Here is a 20,609-nt window from a genome sequence, read left to right as displayed (position 1 = left end):
GGTACGGCCGCTATGTCAGACCTGGCGGCCATAAAGGCACCCGCGAGCAAGACTGTCCTTTCGCTGACCTTTTTTCTCCAAAGTCCCGTTTCTCCTCCTCCTCCTCCTCACCTGCAGTTCCGGAACCCAAACTGGAGAATAACTGTGGTCTTCGGGCGTTGTAATTCTTCGCCTTTTATTTATTTATTTTTTTAGAAGAGTGTGTCTCTTCCGAAATGAAGCCACAATGGAAGCTTTATGAACCAGCTACTCTGGGGGCCTCCTTCCGGAAGGAGACAAAAAAGGGGGAAAAAGCCTAATCCAGCATGAAAAAAACCTGCGTTGGTAGGACCCAGAGTAATTCCAGCCGAGAATCGCCATGAATGTGAAGGTGAAGGGTAGATCGGCTCATATGGCTGCGAGGCGAGGGGTAGCCAGTTACGTGGTCAAGGCAGCAATGACAGGACAGAAACATCTGTAGGGACACAGCACCGTACTGGGAGGAAGCAAAGAGACCAGGAAGATAGGAATGCGGAAGGCAGGCAAAAGCGCTACAGCAAGGGACAGCGAGAGGGAGAAAGAGCACACAGCTCAGAGTGAGAGCGGGGGGAGAGCCACGGAAGGCGCTGGCCACCACCAGGAGAAAAAGGTAAGCGGCACAGAACCACAGCTTCAAGGGGACAGAAAGAATAGCAAGAAAGTGAAAGATAGGTTCCTATCAAGGAACAAGAGAAAACTAATGAGAGTTGTGCACCCGAGGCAGCGGAAAGTAACCGCGTAGGTTGCAACGCAGTGAGGAGCACAATGGGCGTGGCTAAAGTACACAAGTGGAAAACACTGGACTGCTGCTTGTGGCTGTGGTGGAACATGGCAGGAAGACTAATGGCCACCCAGACGCATTCTGGACCACAGGCGCCACAGCAAGAGGCGCATGACAGTATGCCCCCTACCAAAATGGGTACCACCTGGTTTCCCAGGATGCGCCCGATGGTATTTCCTCAGGGGTATTTGAGCCGACCTATGGGATATCGTTTCCCAAGAGTCCTCAGACCTAGAATACCCCTTCCAGTGAACCAAGTACTCAAGATGACCCTTTCTAGATCTTGAGTTGCAAATCTGGGCCACCTCATACTCCAGGTCAGAGGGACTGGAAGTCCGAATAAGATACGGACAAGAGGTCAAAGCAGGAGTCACCCCCTTTTGAAGAGAAGTGTGGTAAACAGGGTGGATGCGTTGAAGACTAGTTGGCAACTTAAGGCGGAAATTAACCGGATTGAGTTAAGCTATGATGGGAAATGGGCCAATGTACCTTGGAGAAAGTTTAGTCAGTCGTACCCAGCAGGGTAAGTATTTGGTGGATAGCCATACCCTGGAGCCCACCTTCCATTCAGGCACCGCTTGGCGGCGGCGATCAGCTTGGGTCTTGTACATCCTCCAACTGTCTATTAAGCTAAGCTTGGTGGTCTTATGTGCTTCTGATAGCTGGAATAAAGTGTCTTCGATGGCGGGTAGTTTGGACTGAACCGGAAAAGATGGAAGTACCGCAAGTGGATGTTGGCTGTATGTACAATAGAAAGGTGTAAGTCCTGTTGCTGAATGGCGGGAGTTGTTACAGGCGAACTCTGCGGTGGGCAATAATGCCACCCAGTTGTCTTGTTCCCGGTTGATATAGCATCGGAGATACTGTTCCAATGTGACATTCAGTCTCTCCATTTGGCCGTTAGTCTGGGGGGTGAAACCCCAAAGACAAGGCACGCTCTATGCCCAGGATGGAACATCGAGATTTCAAGAAATTGGAAGTGTATTGACATCCCCTGTCCGAGGTGATCTTCTCTGGTAACCTGTGAATGTGAAAAATGTCCCTGAGAAACACTTCGGCCATACCTGCGGCAGTAGGTATTCCAGGTAAAGGAGAAAAATTAGCCAGTTTGGTCAAAGTACCACTGTTACCATGATGCACGTGCAGGATTGAGAGGACGGCAAATCGACAATAAAGTCTGTCGAAATATGGCTCCATGGTCGTGTGGGCGTCGAATCTTGCTCAAGAAGACATATAGGTCGCCAGATAGAATATTTACTTCTAGCGCACACCGCGCAGGATTGTACATACTTCTTGACATCAGCCGTCATAGTAGGCCAATAGAAAGACAGTCGGAGCAGCTCCAAGGTACCGGTTTGCCCTCGATGACCAGCTGACCGAACGTCATGGCTCCAAGCCAGAGCCTTGCTCCTAAGGGGAACTGTAGGTAAGTATAGACAGTTACCATGGAACAAGAGGCCATCGCTCTCCATCAAATCTTTACCAGTCTCTGGAGGTTCTGTCTGGATGGATGCTTCCTTAACCTTCTGGATGAAGGATGTGACCTGCGTGATGATGCGATTCTGGGGAAAAAACGGTCCGGTAGGAGAGCCACTGATGTCTTCTGAGCCGTCTTGCCTGATAAGGCATCTGCTGAGGTGTTTTGAGAGCCCGGTATGTCTGTAATCCTGAAATCATACTGGGCAAAGTAATGAGGTTCTTTTTGCAGTAAAAAGAGTCAAATATCAACTGGTTTGTGGACCAATTGATCCGAGGATTATGCTTATGAAGCCAAGATATCCCCAGAATCATGGGGAAGTGTGCAGCGCGTAGTATGTCAAATCGCAGCACCTCAGTATGTTGGAGAATGGTGAGGTGTAGATCCTCAGTGGTCTGTGTGATGGGACCTGAACTGAGGGGGACTGCCATCAACCCCTTCAACCTTCTGATCTTCCTTGCAGTCCAGCCTGCGAAGCCCACCTTGTCGGCCCAAACGGTGTCAATAAAGTTGCCTGCCGCCCCACAATACAGGAGGGCCAAAACCTCTATCTTTTGAGACCCTAAAGTAAGTCTTACTCCGATCACCATGAGTCGGGAGTCCTCGGATGATGTTGTGGGACCTATGGAGAGTGAGACATAGGGACTAGAAGGAAACCCTCGGCTACTTGTCCCTCCTAGGACCGAGGGTGCTCGTTTCCAGAGCGTCTGGATGGAAGTTCCGTACAGTTCTTAATCAGATGAGCATCGAAACCGCAATAGGCACATAAGCCTTTCTCCCTCCTGCGTCTCCGTTCTTCTGGAGTCAGAGGGGCTTGAGTTGTGCCGATCTGCATTGGTTCCTCATTCCTCCGGGAGGAAGTAGCGAGAGGAGGAGGGGTTTCACCAACCGAAAACAGGCTTTGCAGACAACGCCTTTCTTGTCTTCGTTCTTGGATTCGGAACTCTATCTGAAGAGCAGCAGACACCAGCTCAGAAAAAGAAGCAGGACAAGGTGCCCTAGTCAGCATATCTTTGATCCCTTTCTTGAGTCCACGCCGAAATATAACATATTGGGACTGTTCAGGCCATCCGGCCTCAGTGGAGAGTCTCTTAAATGAGGTTATGTATGAGAGGACATCCATCTGTCCCTGCCGGGCATCCAACAGGTTTTCGCACACTGTATAGGTGATCTCAGGCCTTTCGAATGTTTGCTTCAGTTGAGCCGTAAAGGCCCCAAAGTCCTGCAGCACTGGACTGGTGCTGGTCACGAGTGGAGTAGCCCAGGCTAGGGCATTACCTGTCATGTTAGAGATTAAATACCCCACTTTGGAGTGATCCGTGGTGTAGGTGTTGACTCGGAAGGCGAAATGTACTTGGCAAGCGTCGAGGAATTCTTTGAGCTTCTTTGGGGTCCCATCAAACTTGTCTAGGGTCTCGGTTTGCCACCATCTGACGTAGCACATTGTTCTCTGCCTTTAGATTCTGCATTTCAACTGACATGTTCTGAACTGCGGCGACTAGTTCCTGGATCTGCTGGGCTGTGGCCATTTCTATAAGTGGGCATTGCAAGCTGTCAACTTCTGCTGACCTTTTTTCCCCAAAGTCCTGTTTCTCCACCTCCTCCTCACCTGCAGTTCCGGAACCCGAACTGGAGAATAACTGTGGTCTTTGTAATAATTCACTTTTTTTTTTTTTTTAAGAAGAGAGCGTCTCTCCCGAAATGAAGCCACAATAAGCTTTATGAACCAGCTACGCCGGGGGCTTCCTTCAGGCAGGGTCGGACTGGGACAAGAAATAAGCCCGGTCACCCAAAAAAAAAGTGGCCCACCCCTCGCCTCACGACCCTTGACCTCTGATGACATCAACGGAAGTGATGTCATTTGACTCCACCCCAAAGTGACATCCCGGGAAGCAATGAAACACGACATTTCACCCCTTCACAAACAGGAAGTTGCATCAAATAGCATTGTACACTAAATTACTTTGAATCCAAGCAGACGTCCAAGGCCAAATGATAATATGTTATTGTATAGCACTTACGCTAAGCTTTTTTTTAATAGAACAAATAGCATACAATATCACCCAACCTGTCTTGGTACTCATTTATCGACCTAAGAAGGATGAAAGGCTTTTTGAAAAGAAAATGTGATTTTTTTCCTTCCAAACCGGCCCAGGCATGGTCATAAACAGGCCCCCACTCCCCAGGGACGATTTCGGCCCGGCCACAGGCCGAGAGGCCAATCCGACCCTGCCTTCCAAAAGGAGACAAAAAAGGGGGACAAAACCTAATTCGGCATAAAAAAAAAACGCATTGGTAGGACCCAGAGTAATTCCAGCTGAGAATTGCCACGAATGTGAAGGGTAGATGGGCTCCTATGGCTGCGAGGCGAGGGGTAGCCAGTTACGTGGTCAAGGCAGCAGTGATAGGACAGAAACTCATTTAGGGACACAGCACCGTTCTGGGAGGAAGCGAAGAGACCAGGAAGATAGGAATGAGGAAGGCAGGCAAAAGCGCTTCTGCGAGGGGCAGCGAGAGGCAGAAAGAGCACGAGAGAGAGAGAGAGAGAAAGAGCACGAGAGCAAGAGCACGAGAGAGAGAGAGAGAGAGAGAGAGAGAGAGAGAGAGAGAGAGAGAGAGAGAGAGAGAGAGAGAGAGAGAAAGAGAGAGACAAGAGGAGAGCCGCGGAGGGTGCCGGCCGCCGCCAGGAGAAAAAGGTAAGCGGCACAGAAAGAATAGCAAGAAAGTGAAAGACAGGTTCCTATCAAGGAACAAGAGAAAATTTACGAGCGTTGTGCACTCGAGGCAGCGGAAAGTAACCGTGTAGGTTGCAACGCAGTGAGGAGCACAATGGGCGTGGCTAAAGTACGCATCCAGTGTGCATGGAAAACACTAGACCGATACTTGTGGCTATGGTGGAACGTGGCAGGAAGACTAATAGCCAACCAGACGTGTTCTGGACCACAGGTGCCACGGCAAGAGGCGCTTGACAAGAACTCGTAGTTTGCCGGTCCGGTAACTACGGTAGCAGCAAGCTTATCAGTAATGTAGTTACCAGACCGGCAAACTTATAATGAAGCCCAATCTCCTTTTAAGTCATGGGTTAGAAGTCATGCATTTCAAGATTGTCACTAAATGTTTTTTCAAACTTACTGGGTCCCAATTTATGACAAACGTTTGTATTGGACCGGTTTACCTTGCGCTTCCATCATTAAAGACACTGGATATTTTAAGGTTTCAGAAATTGAGTTTTAATCTTTTGTGTCATGGTTATTGTTTTGTGAACCGACACATGTTTCGACCCCTCCTGGTCTTTATCAAGGCTGAGAGTATTAAACATTCCCATTTGTGCAGTGAATTGACAAAATTAGTGGTTTTGGTGAACATGATTAATATTGCATGATTATAGCAAGCAAAAGTGATCAAATAACATTTGTGCAACAAACAAAGTTTATCATTTGGATGGGTCGAAACGCGTGTCGGATGACAAAACAATAACCGTGACACAAAAGATTAAAACTCAATTTCTGAAACCTTAAAATATCCAGTGTCTTTAATGATTGAAGCCCAAGGTAAAACGGACCAATGCAAACTCGAGTGAAGACACAAGGTGTGGGCAACACCTCAGCAATCAGCAACTTCGCAGCTCAAATCCAAACTAAAAGCAAACAAGAAAAACTCTGAGGAAAAGCATCAAAGCCTAGTGCCCAAACTATACTAACCAATATATGACAATTTGTGGTTAATTTTGCAGATGCATAACTTCCCAGCACATCTGAAATGGAGATTTGTTTTTGATGTGTGCCTGACCCGATCTCCAATGATTTGCTCTGCAAATAAGGTGGGTGTCCTGGAACTGAATTCCGTCCATGCTCTTCCTGCAGCCAATGGAATTTGAAGTGAAGATTGTTTCCTATGTGACAGGAATGCGTCACTGTTCTTTCACTGCCCCTTTTACTCTGTAAACCCCATCTGATTAGGCTGCCTATGGGACTTTGAAAGCTAATGCATTGTATGGTCTCATCAGCCCAATGAAAGGTAACAACTTGTTTTTTCAAGGATCTTACTAAAAGCAGCCTGCTGTTCTGTAGTGCCCCATAAGAGCAAGTGATTTAAACCTTTGCTATGTTATTGCATCAGAACAAAGGCCTACACCTTACTTTGGCCCGACGTTTACCAAGGCCAAAATCAAAAGAAGCCTAGAACCACAAGACTAAGGTAGGGCAAAACAGATGAGGAGAGGCCTTGCTGCGGGTGAAGGGGGGGGTGATGTCTGAGGGGGCTATAGCCCCGGGTCTTTCGATTGTAGCCCTGGATAGAAGCTCATGGGCTACAACCAAAAAGGCTAACTAGCCCAGAGTCCTAACAGTCCCGACATTAGCGAAGCCCCAGATCTTTTCCAGACCTAGCAAAACCCCTGCGCGTGAGCCCTCTTCAAGCCCGGCTCATTAGTTTCCGCGGGCCAGAGGTAAGCAGGGCCTTCATGGTTGGGGGTAGATGGTATTTTATGTCATCATTTTTATGCACGTTTCCACAGTATCGGCAAATCCAGATAAAATATTCTCAACCAGCCATTACGGGGAGTGCAGAAGCGCCTTGTTGCATTATGTCCAGTTAAAAACTAAATGTACCTTTAAAACAGAGCATTAACACTTTTCAGATCGTAACACAATTGTACTCTTGTTCCACGTTAGAGCTTTCATTCCGAAACAAAGAGGGGCAAAAAGAAGCAGGTGCCAGGAGACACCGAAGGAGTGGGAGGTGGGCCTGGGAGGCAGTTAAGACAGGGATCGTAATAAAGAGCAGGGTTTATAAGGGACAGAGGCAGGGCATAGAAGAAAATGATGAGTGTCCGTGGTTAAGAGGGAAACATGAAACAAAGGAGAGAGGGTGGTCAAAGAGACCGTCTATGAGAAATAGAGCATAAGTGAGCATTAACGTGAGAGAGAGGTTGAGCAACAGCGTAACAAAGGGGCGGAGCGAGGGCAAGTGAGAAACGGCGTATTATGAAACATTGCCCATATGAAAGAGTGGGGTAAAATAGATTATGGCGAGAAATAGGGCATGATTGATGAAGAGTAAATGAGCTAGAACTAGAGAATGCAGAGAGCGGCGGCAAGATGGAAGAAAAGAGGTGTTTAGAGCCAGCAGAGGGCAAGAGCGAAGGCAAGACACAACGAGAGAGATCCGCATGGGAGGGGAGGGCAGTCTACAGAGGGCTGGAGATGGTGAGAAGAGCAGCTGGGAAAGAAAGCAAGATGGAGGCGGAGGGACAGAGTCAAGGCGAAAGACAGGGGAGAGGGTTCATTGCCAGGTCGATGGGACCATTTGAGGAATGCAGGAGCATAGCAAGTTCTAATCAAGATCTGCTTACATCATGCCCTCTCAGGAACATCGATAGGACCAGTTCTGCACGGATTAGTACATTCATGCATAGGCGATGTGGGTTAGTGCTTAGTGCTCTCATACTGACCGTGAAGTGTCGTGAAGCTGATTTACAAAGAGCTTTATAAGAGAATGCTCATCAGTCACAGCACTGCTGCTATCTACCCCCTCAAGCAACCTGCATAATTCAAATAGGGAAGCCAGGGGTTACACTCTTTGCCAGCGGCATGCAAACAGCTTTCAATGCAAAAGACAGACGACGTGCTCTGCATTTCACATACAACTTCCAAGACAATGCATTGAAGAAAATAAAGTTAGCAATGCTGCATGAAAAAGGGGGAAATAAAGAGCAATACAAAATAAACGAAAACATGGAACACTTTCAACATTCCTTTAGAAATCAACAGCGCTATTCTGGCACATGAGCTTCCGTGCACTTTATCAGCCATGCAGCCAGCAAAGCAGGTTTCGCACCATCTGTGACGGCCACAGTGGCTTTCTGTGAGGCCGGATTCCAGTGGCCATACAACACAGCTTACCTCAAGTCTATCTAAAACTCCCCAACTCATGAGTGAGATTTCAAACTTGATGCTACTTGGACTTTTACACCAGCTCAAACTTGATGATTTTCTGAGGTTTTGCAGAGTGAGAATTTGATTGTAGTTTGAGATTTTAGAAACATAAAACGTTATGCTAGTTTGAGCTTGTAGAGATGGAACTTATGCTAGTTTGAGATTGTAGAGAGTCTAACCTTGATGATTGTTTGAGGCTGTAGAGAGAGTTCAAACTTGATGCTAGTTTAAGGTTTTAAGGGGTCTGACATTTCGTAGTTGAGGCTAGTTTGGGGGTGTAAGTGAGTTGGAGACTTTGAACAAGACGCCAATCATAAGTTTCATATTTGAGATTTCAAACTTGTTAGGTTTAGTTTTTGTCCACAATTTAGGCTTTCTGAACATAGGCCTTCTATAGGAGCATACGTTCAGCTGTGACAAAGTGAGTGTTTCTACGAATCAGGGCAAGCGTTTTCTTTTTTTATTGAGTCGAGCTTCTTCTTACATACGGTGGGTGTTCTGTGCAGCTCCTGGCCAGGTTTGAGATTTCCTTATCTTTTCAAATCTAGCCCACAGATAAGGCAGACTCCTTCTAGGTTCATTAAGCCCCTTCCCAAAATCACCCAGTACTTGGCTCAGATAGGAAAAGAGCCGGCGACATTCCTCAAACCCTACCTGCACATCTTTTCATGATATTGAACCATGAGCCATGATAGGCTAAAAGGGGAAATGCGTACAAAAGTGCTCTACATCAACACCTTTTACGGCAGTGCCACAAAAAGACTTACATGGAACTCAACTGCGGAAATAGGGCGGTTATGGTTTTTGTGATAACTAAGCAGCAGTATTTGAGTGCTAACATTTTTTAATTATAATAATTAAGAATACACTCTGCTGTGTAAAGACCTGTGACGGGCGGGTACAAAAAAAAATAAACACCTCAAAGTAACCATCGCCTATGTTATAAACATGTGATAAAATTATAAAATTAAAGCATTTTTGTGCCATGCAAATAATTATTCTGGTCACATTCACTAATATTGAGAATTACACTCTTAATACCAGTTATATGCACGCCACAAGCAATGAACACAATGAAGGTCGCATCCTTTAGCATTGGGTGTAAACAAACCAATCATCATTATATAACATTACAGTCCTATACAATCATTTTCTGACAGTGGCAGAAGTATGAAAACACAAAATGTTGTGGTTCCATGACCTCCTCTTCTGTCACCAAAAGGAGCATGCAGAAGGCAGTAGGTTGGAAGACGAGTGGGGTTGGTAGCATGCTTCTGGAGTCACTTTGTGAAGACTAGCTTATGGTTTAAAATAGGTTGTTTTAGAGAACCATTTCAAGGGAGTGGGGCTTTCTCTCCGAAGACAGTTTATGAAAAGGAAATGGTGCTGTTTTGTCAAAATAAACTAAATTTTAGAAATTATAGTAAAGATGGTTGAGAGATTGTTATGAGGTTGATGGGGTCAACCACTCTTCAGACCTTCAGTTGCATAGACAGTGCTAAACGAATACATTTCAGGCCACTCTGAGCGGGGTTCCTTAGTCAACACAAGTACTATTTTAGAAATGCCACTGTATTCAAATGAAAAAATAAAATAGGAAAAAGGCTAAATGGATTCAGGTGAAAGGCCTTGCTGAGACACCATGACCTCTAAATTGTTGTTTCCCCGATCTGGGAACACAGTCCAGCTGCAGTGATCACCGGGCCGCCGAGCTCTGGGGGAGTCGCAAAAGCTTTGGGTGGAGTCACAAGCCAAAAGAACGACTTGCATCAGAGTACATTCTGCCAAGAGGCTTCATTTAACTTAAAAGAAAACGCCTTTCTCACCCTATTGCTAAAAAGGAGTTCCCTTCCTATCAAAACTATAACTAGGTGCTCGTCAATAGTCAAAAGAAAAACAGTCCCTGGTACAAACCTATCCGCTAACCTGGCCCTACCACGTAGAAAAATATAAAAGAAAAATTAGACAGAGGGCCCTTTACTCAGAGGGATTTCACTGTGTTCTACCTCAGGCTTCTCAGAAGCCTCTCATGGTTCTGGGTCCAATAAGTGTCTGTACAAAACACAATTCATGGTTCTTTTTAACAAGTCTTGGCAGTCCCTGAAAGTTCCAAACTTTCCTTAAATTCATAAAGAAAGTCTTAAGTCCCTACAAAAACAAAATGTCTCGATTTTTTTAAGCGGAGGGATATTTCCCTGATCCCTCTCCACAACTTGTAGTGACCTTGTTTCACGTCTTCTGAGTCTGCGCTTACCTGCTATTTGTTCTCCACCGTGTTTATTGGGCTGGTCTAGCCCCCTTGTGTTGCTCTTTCTCAATGTCTCTCTTATCTCTCTAGGGTATTGGTAACTCCTCTTGTTAGGAGGCTCCCTTAGCTCCTGGGAGTTCCTCTGAACCGTCTGGTTAATGACAATCTTGATTTCTTGGGCTCCCGTAACCCTCCGCTCTCTTTCTGGGTCTCTCTGACCCCAGTAGTGTCTTATGGCAACCTATGAAGGAATTCCTCCCCCTTTGTTCTTCCTTTCTCTGCCTCAATCTGCCCTTAACAACCCAGATACCTTTTTTTCTGTTGGCTTTGTTCCAGTGAGACAGCATCTCTTGGAAAGCAGTGGCGTTCCCCAGGGCTTGCAGGTTTTTCATTCTGGATACAAGCAGGCTTTCTCTTCAACTCATTTGGGTGCTTCTCCGCTCTTAGGCTCTCTCGTTGAGAGCAGAGGAGTCGCTCATCTCTCGGTCCTTCATTTCGGTGGCAGTTTGTGGGCACCAGGCCCACCCCATCCTACGTGTGGTCGTGCTTCCAGTTAAGGCTTGCCTTCAGTTGCCTTTGCTTCACCGACTCTGCACTCTGATGAATCCTGCAGTCATCGCTGATCCCCAGCCTAAGATATCCTTCCATGTGGCAAGGGTAAGGCAACCTCTACCTGATCCTAACCCTGGGAGTGGTGTCAGGAGGGAGGATCACATGTGAGGAGATGGCTGTCAGGGGGAAGTGGTGACTCCTTTAGGAGGGACGCGGTATGCATCCTTTGTTGAGGGGGACAAAATTATGATTCCCAGAAACCTAATAGCCTGTTGCCATTGTTCAATTCCCTCCCATGAAACTACAGAGAGAAAATGTTGTGACAAGTCATCTAATGAGACCAAAGTGTGCACCTTGGAAGTTCAGACTTTGAGATCCAGAATGCCCGTGGCACTGCGAAGAGGGGCTCGGAGTTAGTAAGCATCCAAAGGGCAGGTGCAAGAATGAGCGGTCTAGTTGTTGTAAAGAAAAACACCTGCGCGGGACATTTAAATGGCGAAACGAATGCAGCTGAGAGAAGGTGTGTGAGAGAAGGTGTGAACAGCGTAGCTGAAGCAGACCGAGGTGCTGAGGTTGCAGTGAAAGCAGCAGAAAGCCCAGCTGGTGTCAATGCGAAATGGGAAGCTGTAAGACTGTGCGTGTTCGCATCGGGAAACGCCATTGTCAAAGGAAAGCCAGCGGAAGGGGAGACGTGCCCCCACTCAGTCGGAGGACGCTGCGAGAGGTGGGGTGAAGCAGAGAAGCACCAGAGTTTCAGAGAAGAAAGAAGCAGTCCACTGAAGTTAAGCAGACGGTGGTCAGTCAAAAGGCTGAAAAAATAATACCGAATGACAAAAATCTCGAAAAAAAATATCTAATTATTTATTTATGTGTTTTTGGGGTCAGGTAAGTACAAAAAAGGGTTAAAATAAAAAAAAATAGAAAAAAGGGGGATTGGGGGGGAACCCCCCCATTTCGTAAAAAAAACGTCATAAAACAAAATTCGATATTTTTTTTTTCGGCCTTTTTTTTCGAGATTTTTTTTCGAGATTTTAAAATTCGGTATTATCACTATAAACCTAAGCAGACGCTGTCGGGAGAGTGGGCAGACCATGGGAGGTCCGCTGCCTCAGTTAACCAAGAAGCAGAGGCACCAAGTCAGATCGGTGAGTTGACCTAAACCCAGAGGTGACCCCGGGGCGCTCCGAGAAGACCATTTGATAACCAATGATAATTTTAGATACCGAACAAAGAAAGTAATACAAAGGTGACCAGGGCGTAATTCATCTTTTATGAGACACCAATTAGGGGAAACCTATAACCCGCATTGCCAACAGCCAAGAGGCTGTGCAGAAGCAGCACAGAAGAAACAAGGGCATCATTTCTCTTTTACGGGAGACCAATTAGGGGAAGCCCATAGCTTGCATTGCCAAAAGGGCAGAGGCGGTAAAGAAGCAGCACAGTTAGTTCTTGAATTCTCATGTATGCCGATAATGCTTTTGTTATAGGCAGTTCCCCATGGGAATGGGAGTCCTTGTTCCCCCCGCCCCCCCTCCCCCCGAGGGGAATCGCTCCCAGTGAGGTATCGCTTTCCCAAACCCCTATGCAGGGTTTTGCTTAGTGGGCTCACCTCTCTAACCTTAACGGGGATGGCGCCCCACAGGAAAAAAGGGACAAAAGCCTTTGGATTCGTCACAGTGGCTTCTGCGGACTCGGGTGACTTGACAAAAGTTCCATACAAATAGCTCGGGTCAGGCTGAGCATTATACTACAAGAGATCAGCATAGCTCTGCGCTGCAGTGACTGAGCTATGGGCTCGCCAAGGGAGCCAGCGAGGATCAGTGTTGCCTTTGAATTGCTGACACCTTAAGGAGCTGTTTGCAGACCTATCAACTCATTTTCATGGCAGGAAACGTAATGCGTGGGAGAGGTCAAAATCAAGTCTTTAGAAAAACATGGAAAGGACTTTGAGAAATGATGTGTGCTCAATTAGGCATCTAGATGCAGAACACTGCTTGAAGTCAGAAAAACAAACCTAAGATGTGAATCCTAATTCGACCACACCATTCTGATGACTTTGCTTATCGACCATTCATACATATGGTTGGTATGAAAAGGCAAATAAAAGTGGGGAATATAGGGGGAAAAGGGAGGAGGGAAACGGAGGGGAGGCAGGGAATGGCCAAACTGGGTAGTGGGGTGCTGGGGTTGAGGAGAGCAAAAAAACAATGGGGTCATCGAATAAGAAAAGATGAACATTTTGCTCATTTCTCATGGAGTTTCTAGAATGAGTGGGTAATTCACACCTCTGGTATAAACCCCAGAACACACGTTTCCATTAGCAGATGAAAGCTCTTTCTAGAATTATGAAAGGTTCACACTACTGTTGAATGGCTCAACGTCATGTGTATCTCATTGGACCCTGGTGAATATAGAATGAGGTTCTTCCTATGCCTAATACAGAACATGGTTTACAGTGTTGGGGAGGATAAAGATTGGCTCTACATGGCCTACGCGACAGCATACATGAAAGAGTAAAAAGCTGCATGTTTGCCCTCCATAGACCTTTGCTTTGGAAGACGCTTAAGCAGCACCGTATCCAGCATGCTAATATTTGAGGATGACCACTCTTGGGATATGGCGCGGTACTGGGAAACCCCACACTCTGCTTTCTTAATCCATCAACTATCATCTGCATGGATGAAATGCAAGTCTCAATCACTTGATTCTCAAGCCACACCAAGGGCAGAGAGTTATGTTCAATGAATGACATTCCTGTAAACAAAGGTGACATTTCATTTCAGGATAAAACAAGAGCCTAGTAATCAACCCGGTTTTTTTTAAACAGGCCATAGGCCTTCTACCCACAGCAAGGATATCATCTATTCAAGAAACAGATTTTTACAGAATAGGTCAAGTACTATCCCTGGTAAACCAACATCACCAACACCACTTATCACAATGGATTTGGTGGGTTTTGTGAAACTCGTAATGAGTATTGCTCCAAAGGCATGTCCTGGTTTACCCCCAGGGCCCTTCTGCAGTTATGTTATAGGACAGAGCAGTCTTCACATTTAGCATATTCCTTTATTAAAGAGGTTCACAGAGACCAGATTAGTGGGAAGGCAGCACAGTTCTGGCATTTTCCTCACATTAGAGCACTTTCGCAGCACAACGGCTTAACTAACACATTCCACACAAACAGAGATGACTGGCAATGCCATTACACAGTACAGCCAGAGGCGTAGCCAGGATTGTCTAGCAAGTGGGGCCTGAAGCTAAGGTAGTTGGGCCCACCGCAGTGACATTAACACCTGCAAATACCCACACAGCGCTGCAGAGTGGGCATTTGCCAATTTTGGGAGAGCCTTGCCCACTCAGACCCTACCCTGTCTACGCCTCTGAGTACAGCGCCTACCCATTTCACCTGCCAATGAAAACACATGCCCCCAAATCCACCACCACAATACAACATACATTCACACGTATGGGCCCACTGCGCACCAAAGTCTACATCCATGATTTAGGTGTGGTCACTCTAGAGTTGTGGCAGCCTGGTCCAGAGGCAACTCCTAGGGTGGACTGGACTATAGGGAAGTCTGGAGATTTCCCCGTAGGCCTCTGCACCCTCACCATCTTTTGGGCGGTAATTTATTTTTTTAATTCCACATTTTCTCAAAGGAAAAGGGTTGGACTTGCTGAACATGTGTAATATGGAGGCACTTTGCACATTATTTCCAGGGCCTCTTTTGGTTCCCGGGCCAGCCCTGGGCGACTCCACTGAACTCTGCCCGATTCTAGAACATATCCATGCGAGAATGACCAAGTTGTTTCACCCAGACACAAGAGCACGTCGACAAAAGGAACAGCTAATCCGCTCTAGCATTCTGAAGAAACAACACTCACCTTTTGTTTGTGAAAGGACTTCCTGAAGAGGGAACGGAGTGCGAGAAGATTGTGTCATTCATGCTGGTTACAGGTCTGGGAGGCCTAAAACAATAAATTAAAAAAAACAATTCTAAATCGGATGAGAAGGTCCATCTTTGCATATCTGGGACGTCCATATCTAACATTATCATTGGGGTGCCTTGAAGCATCATGGAGTATTAACAGATTCATGTTCTGCGATTGGCTGGATTCATACCATAGATCTGCTGCTGCAGCAGCAACAATAATGTAGTACCCTTGCCATTACTCAGATGGCGCAATACAGCCCAGAGGCAAACAGTGGACACTGGCGGGAGGGCACAAAGTAACAACAGTTTCAGGTCAGAAGGACGGCTATGACATTTTGGCACACTGAAGAAAATGGTTTTCTTGACCGCTATGCTTTTTCTTTCATCAATTCAGTTTTGGGGTGTAAATTGAATTTTAAAATTAAAGGGGCTGAGGTCCCACCATACCCTTCACCCTGTCCTTGCCCATTCCCATTTCTCTTTTTGCACGTCTATTCTGTACCTTCCGCTTTTTTGATTTTATATTTTAACTTTTGACCTCTGACCTTCTCGTATTTCTTCATGATCGTCACAGTAATTTAGTGAAAAAAATGGAGTTCTTGAAAAGAATCATTTTTTTCCACCAGTTTGACTAAACACCGCCAGCAACAGATACCACTGCATGTCATGTGCACATGTTAATACTAATAGACACTTGGCGACAGCAAGGAGAGGGGGGTCTTCGGTGCAGCGCATTCGGCTTGGCGCTATACGGAGGCCCAATGGTTATTCATTTATGGAATTCCACGTATGAGGGGCATGCAGACCTGTTGGTGTTGTGCTTTGGTTTGGAGTTCGCCCATTAGCAAAACAGGACCTTTCTAACTCTTTTCCTACATTTTGGAGTGCAGGCGTGTCTTCCAAGGGCAGTCAGTCCTCATGTCACTCTTTGGGCACCACTAGGCCCAAAGATCTACCACCAGGGGATACCTTTCCATATTTGGGGATGTGCCTGCAGAAGCAGCAAGAGGATCACAGATATCTTTGATGCAAATATTAATAAATTGTCCTCGTAAGGGTTTACAAGTCATGAATAGGCGTGGGGGCGAACTTGCAGATGTGCACGCTGCAGGCAGAATGGGGATTTGTGGGAAATACCCTCTCCCCCCACCACCATTCTGCCCGCAGTGTGAAAAATCTGTATTTTGGCAAGAAAATGGCACTAAAATGGTATCGGCATCCAAATGCACTGAAATGTGTCTCCACTCCAAAAATGGCAATAAGGTGCATCGCCCATTGAGGAACTGGCGGGAATTGCGCTCCACTGATGGAGTGGTGTCATGGGCGGAACCTGCCAACTGCTCTGTGCCACAGGACATTTCGGGCACCCCTAACCATGAGGATTTGCACGGGATGATTTGCACAGTTCTGAAGTCAGATACCTACTTTTAGAAATCAGACCCATGAAATCAGTAGTACTCGATGTACGCGGGCAGAATGTTCTCAAGAGCGCTTCACAAGGCGGCAAGAAGCTCGGAATCTGCCAATTTACAGCAGCACAAGAAGCTTAGCTGAAGGCCGCGGCAACCGCACCAATGCTGCTCTCCATTAACATACGTGTGTGGGCGCTTGGGAATACGAAGCTTTCTCACTCCTATACCAATACTTCAGTTAATCCTGTTCTTAAGTCCAGAAAAAGACTGGGAACCCTCCAAAAATAGACGCCTGGAAATCAAAAACATCCAAAGAGTGCATTGTGCTCAAAGTTTGACTTCCACTTGTGGAACTTCAGAAGTGCTCTTAAACCTGAAGAGGGGCCGTGTTCCCCCTGAATGTCTTTTGAGCAACCTCCCCCGCCCCCCCCGTCCCCGCGAACGCCCTGAATACCTATGTTGGGACCACTACACAATATACAGTTGCCTGATCTGCCTTATGTTCGTCTCAGCGTGAAAAGGCGGGAAACGGGCCGACTCGCCACACAGATTCAGATAACACAGTTTTAGGTGCTAAGTGACTATGGTCTTGGGGACTATTGCTCATTGACATTTTACAGTGGTCTGGGGGTCGACATTTCCAATTACCTTAGTGAGCTTGACTCTCGATAGGAAGGCTAGCTAATAAACAATCACCCTATTAAATAGCACTGCAAGGCGCCCACTACACTCACATGAAAGTTTAGGGGTTTCATTTGGTGGAAGAATTGCACAAAAGTAGAAGGTGGGGACTGTAAGAAAAGGATAACTTTAGAAAAGGTATGATGAGTCGGACACAGCCGTGTGTGGTGGGGGGGGGGGCGGGAAAGGAGGAGGGTGTAAGGCCAGATCGATAATATTCAGAGAGGGGGACTAAAAGCCAGAAAGATCTGTACTTACCAAGTATCTCTTTTGCAGCAATAACAAAACAGAAACAATACAGTCAATACAAGCGCAGAGTCAAACAGAGCAAAGACTGACATGCTGGTTATTTCAGTGCCATGGACCGACATTTCTGCTGGGACGGTGTAGTCTTAACTCAGAGAGCCACGGTGGAACTTATAGGAACATTCGATAAAACAGAAACAATTTCATTAAATTCATCACCAGCCTGCACTGAAGTTCCTTCAGCATGTCCAATGGCCCCCATCCAAAAAGTGGGATATCTGGTCGGTTTCGCAGAAACCAGCCGCTTTCTTTGGAAGCAGTTGGGCAAACCATTTTTGAGTTCTAAGTCTGTAGTAAACAAGTATTGGCAATTGCAACTGTTTGGGCTTTTATGTAGGCAAGTGAAGGCACTTGCCAGGCACTTCCATAAGGTATTACTGGCTATTGATAGTAGCAACGCCTGGTAATACTTCTATACACAAGCCAAACCGGTTGTTTTTAATAGAACTTCAGTGCAGGATACGCAGAGTGCATATAGTGTGGCTCAAGCCAGACTTGGTTGTGATATTTTTGTTGCACCACTAACGTGTTTACAACTCCAATTAAGTCATTAACTCTCACAAGACTGCTTTGAAAAAACACTGGCAGGCACTTCAAGTGCAACATTTGATGGTAAGGCTTGATTAAAGCAAGCTCAAAGAGTTCCCATGAGGTATTTTGGGCGGGGAGGAACTGGGTGGGAATGGCCATAGGGATTAGCATGGCCATGGGCAGTGAATAGGTGGGCAAATAACCAGAGACCTAGGCTTGTGTCCCTCATATGCCATTTCTCCCTATCCGTACTCTAATGCAATCGTTTTAGCTTATATGTGGCTCTGATGATGGTACAAACTAAAAATCGGGTTCTGCAGTCATGCAGCAATTCCTGCCTAATCGGACTTGGGTTTATGTCGGTGCTGGAGCATATTCATTGCATCACTGCAGCCGCTAAAGCGTGGCTTGTGTTTGGAGGAGATTTTGTTTTGGAGAGGTTTCAGCACTTTGAAACATAATAGCTCAAACATAGGCCTGAATTAGAACGTACCAAACACCAAAATGGGACTATGCAACAAGCTGGAAGGAAACCAGAGCTCATTTCAAAATCTAGAAAAAGTCAAGGTCATTAACTTCAGGCCTTTTTTCAAGCTACCCACTCCAGTGTATCGGGGAAAATACATTCACAGGCAATTTGCCACAGAAAATGGTCCTCCATGATGCAGGCCTTCTGAATGTCTTTCTGCCACAATCAAATGCCATACATTAGATCACTAACTTATTAAAAACATTTCAGGAAACATACAATTCGCCAACCAAGCTACTCAATGTTGTATAAACATACATGGGTACATACACCAATGGAAGATGTCAATCTTGGCATGATTTAATCACAATTTTACTTCCTACTACCTTTACAATTAACTATTTCCCCACACATCAGGACATTGTGCCTCTAGCTTTCGTCGGTTTCCATTGCCAACCAAATGCTATTGTGAGCATCGACCTCTGAGCGCCTAACATTGCCTCACTATCCCGTCCAGTGGATGCTTTGATTGACAGGCGGGGCCATCCGAAGAGACTATGACAATATACAGACGAAGAGGTGGTGACAACTGCAAAATATTCACTCCGCACCACAACAAATATTTGCTGTTGGTTCGATTTTGAAGAAACCCACCCAAAAAATACAAGTTGGACAAAAACCAAACAAAATGAATGCAATGATTTCAGTGCGGCCAACAGACCGAATCTCACTTATCCAAGAAGGCTGCACTTCCTTGAACAGTTCCACTGACCTAGCCATCCAAGCATCAAGATTTTTATATAGCGAACTGCACAGGTAGCTAAGTGTTCAAGATCACAATGTGCCAGAAAATAGACGAAAATAGTAGCGCTTTGATTATGTGTCTGAAAATAAAAAATGAGCTTTGAGGCGACTGGGTCAGAACGCAATCCTGAACTCTCGCACACAGTGACGAGCCACAACTATGGGGTTAAAGGGTTGCTAGCACTCTCACAGTCCCATCTTTGCGGGGATCTGCAACCTTTGGCTCACCAGATGTTTTCGACACCAAGTACCAGCAGCCCTAGCCAGCATAGACAATGGTGAGGGATCAAGGGAGCCATAGTCAAAACTGAGAGCCACTGCTTGTAGACCCATTCCTAAGAGCCACCACAACAGTAGGATTCAGATTCAGATGTGCCGGTTGCAGGTGTAACGCCTGCAACATCTTTAGACCTCTCCTGCAAGCAAAAATATGCAAGTGCTTTGCAGATGTGCAGCATCTAAGTATCTACTTTCGTACTTAGGAATGTTACATTTTAAACAGGGATGTACTTCTCAAGTATGTATGTCAAGTTCAGCGTCAAATGGCAGGAGGCACTACTTATGTGACTCTCCGTAAGGTTGGCCAGCTGCCTAAAAGAGGCATTTCTATAGGCAGTCGTGCGATTTTCAAAGCGACTGCACCCCGAGGGGTAAAGGAATGCTAACGTTAATATTAGATACGGTTGAAAACTATTGTGATGAAGGCTGCACGTGGTCTGTGGATGCAGGCAGCAATTGTATCACTACAGAAGAGACGCGCTGATAGAAGGGCTGCATTGCACCGTAAAGGTGACTCTCAATCCCAAGATCAGATCTTCTGCCCTGAATAGAGCGGGTGGCACCGGGAGACCACCATAGCCACACATGGTCTGAGGAGTGAGAAGCTGTGAAGAGAGAAACAAAACGGCGATAGCATTTTTCCAAACTTCCAGTGGCAATAATGCAGCCCAGACTACCAGGAGATGGATTGATTTCAAAGTAAGCAATCCTTGGAAATATCTAAAGAAGAACCAAGCAATAACCTGTCCCACTGAGGAAGATGTACTAAGGGTGGGGTCTGATAGATCTACAAAATAAGCCTCACAAACTCAGTGTCGTCGTCCAGATTGGTAACAAGGAGTCTTGCAGAGGCACTGTGGCGACCCGTGCCCAAGAGCACGTTAGTTTCAGAGATGCTTAGAGCACCTTGGAAGGTGCTGAGAAGCCAAAACCACTTGCACCATGAGAGGTTGTAAGTACCTGCAAGCGTGTAAACCCTAAAAGGTTCTGAGATTTAGAAGCAGCTGGATTCCTGGGGATTAGGAGGGGGTTGCTGAGAAACTGCAACCATTTGAACCCCAGAGAGGTGCCATGAAGCTGAAAGCGCAGGAGCCTAACCCAGAGAAGTGCAGAGGTAGAGAGTAAAACACTACATGGCAAATTTGAAACCAAACAACCCAGTGTGACGAATCGTGGGATT

General features: G+C 46.2%; 1 protein-coding gene across 20 annotated transcripts in view; it reads right to left on the bottom strand.

Annotated features, from left to right (window-relative positions):
* The window catches only part of DTNA (dystrobrevin alpha), a 742,978-nt gene that overhangs the window by 310,934 nt on the left and 411,435 nt on the right, over window positions 1-20,609 (bottom strand). For 10 of the 20 annotated variants that reach the window (XM_069621000.1, XM_069620998.1, XM_069620999.1 and 7 more), the window contains exons 10-11: window positions 14,898-14,981; window positions 7,729-7,818 (exon numbers count right to left, since the gene is read on the bottom strand). In XM_069621000.1, the coding sequence (XP_069477101.1) occupies window positions 7,729-7,818; window positions 14,898-14,981 (174 nt within the window). The remainder of the gene's footprint in view (window positions 1-7,728; window positions 7,819-14,897; window positions 14,982-20,609) is intronic. The other 10 variants (XM_069621005.1, XM_069621003.1, XM_069621004.1 and 7 more) reach the window with 1 other exon arrangement.

This window comes from Ambystoma mexicanum, chromosome 5q, assembly GCF_040938575.1.
Source record: "Ambystoma mexicanum isolate Mex_15411 chromosome 5q, UKY_AmexF1_1, whole genome shotgun sequence".
NCBI lineage: Eukaryota > Metazoa > Chordata > Amphibia > Caudata > Ambystomatidae > Ambystoma > Ambystoma mexicanum.
This window is presented reverse-complemented; position numbering and strand designations above follow the sequence as displayed.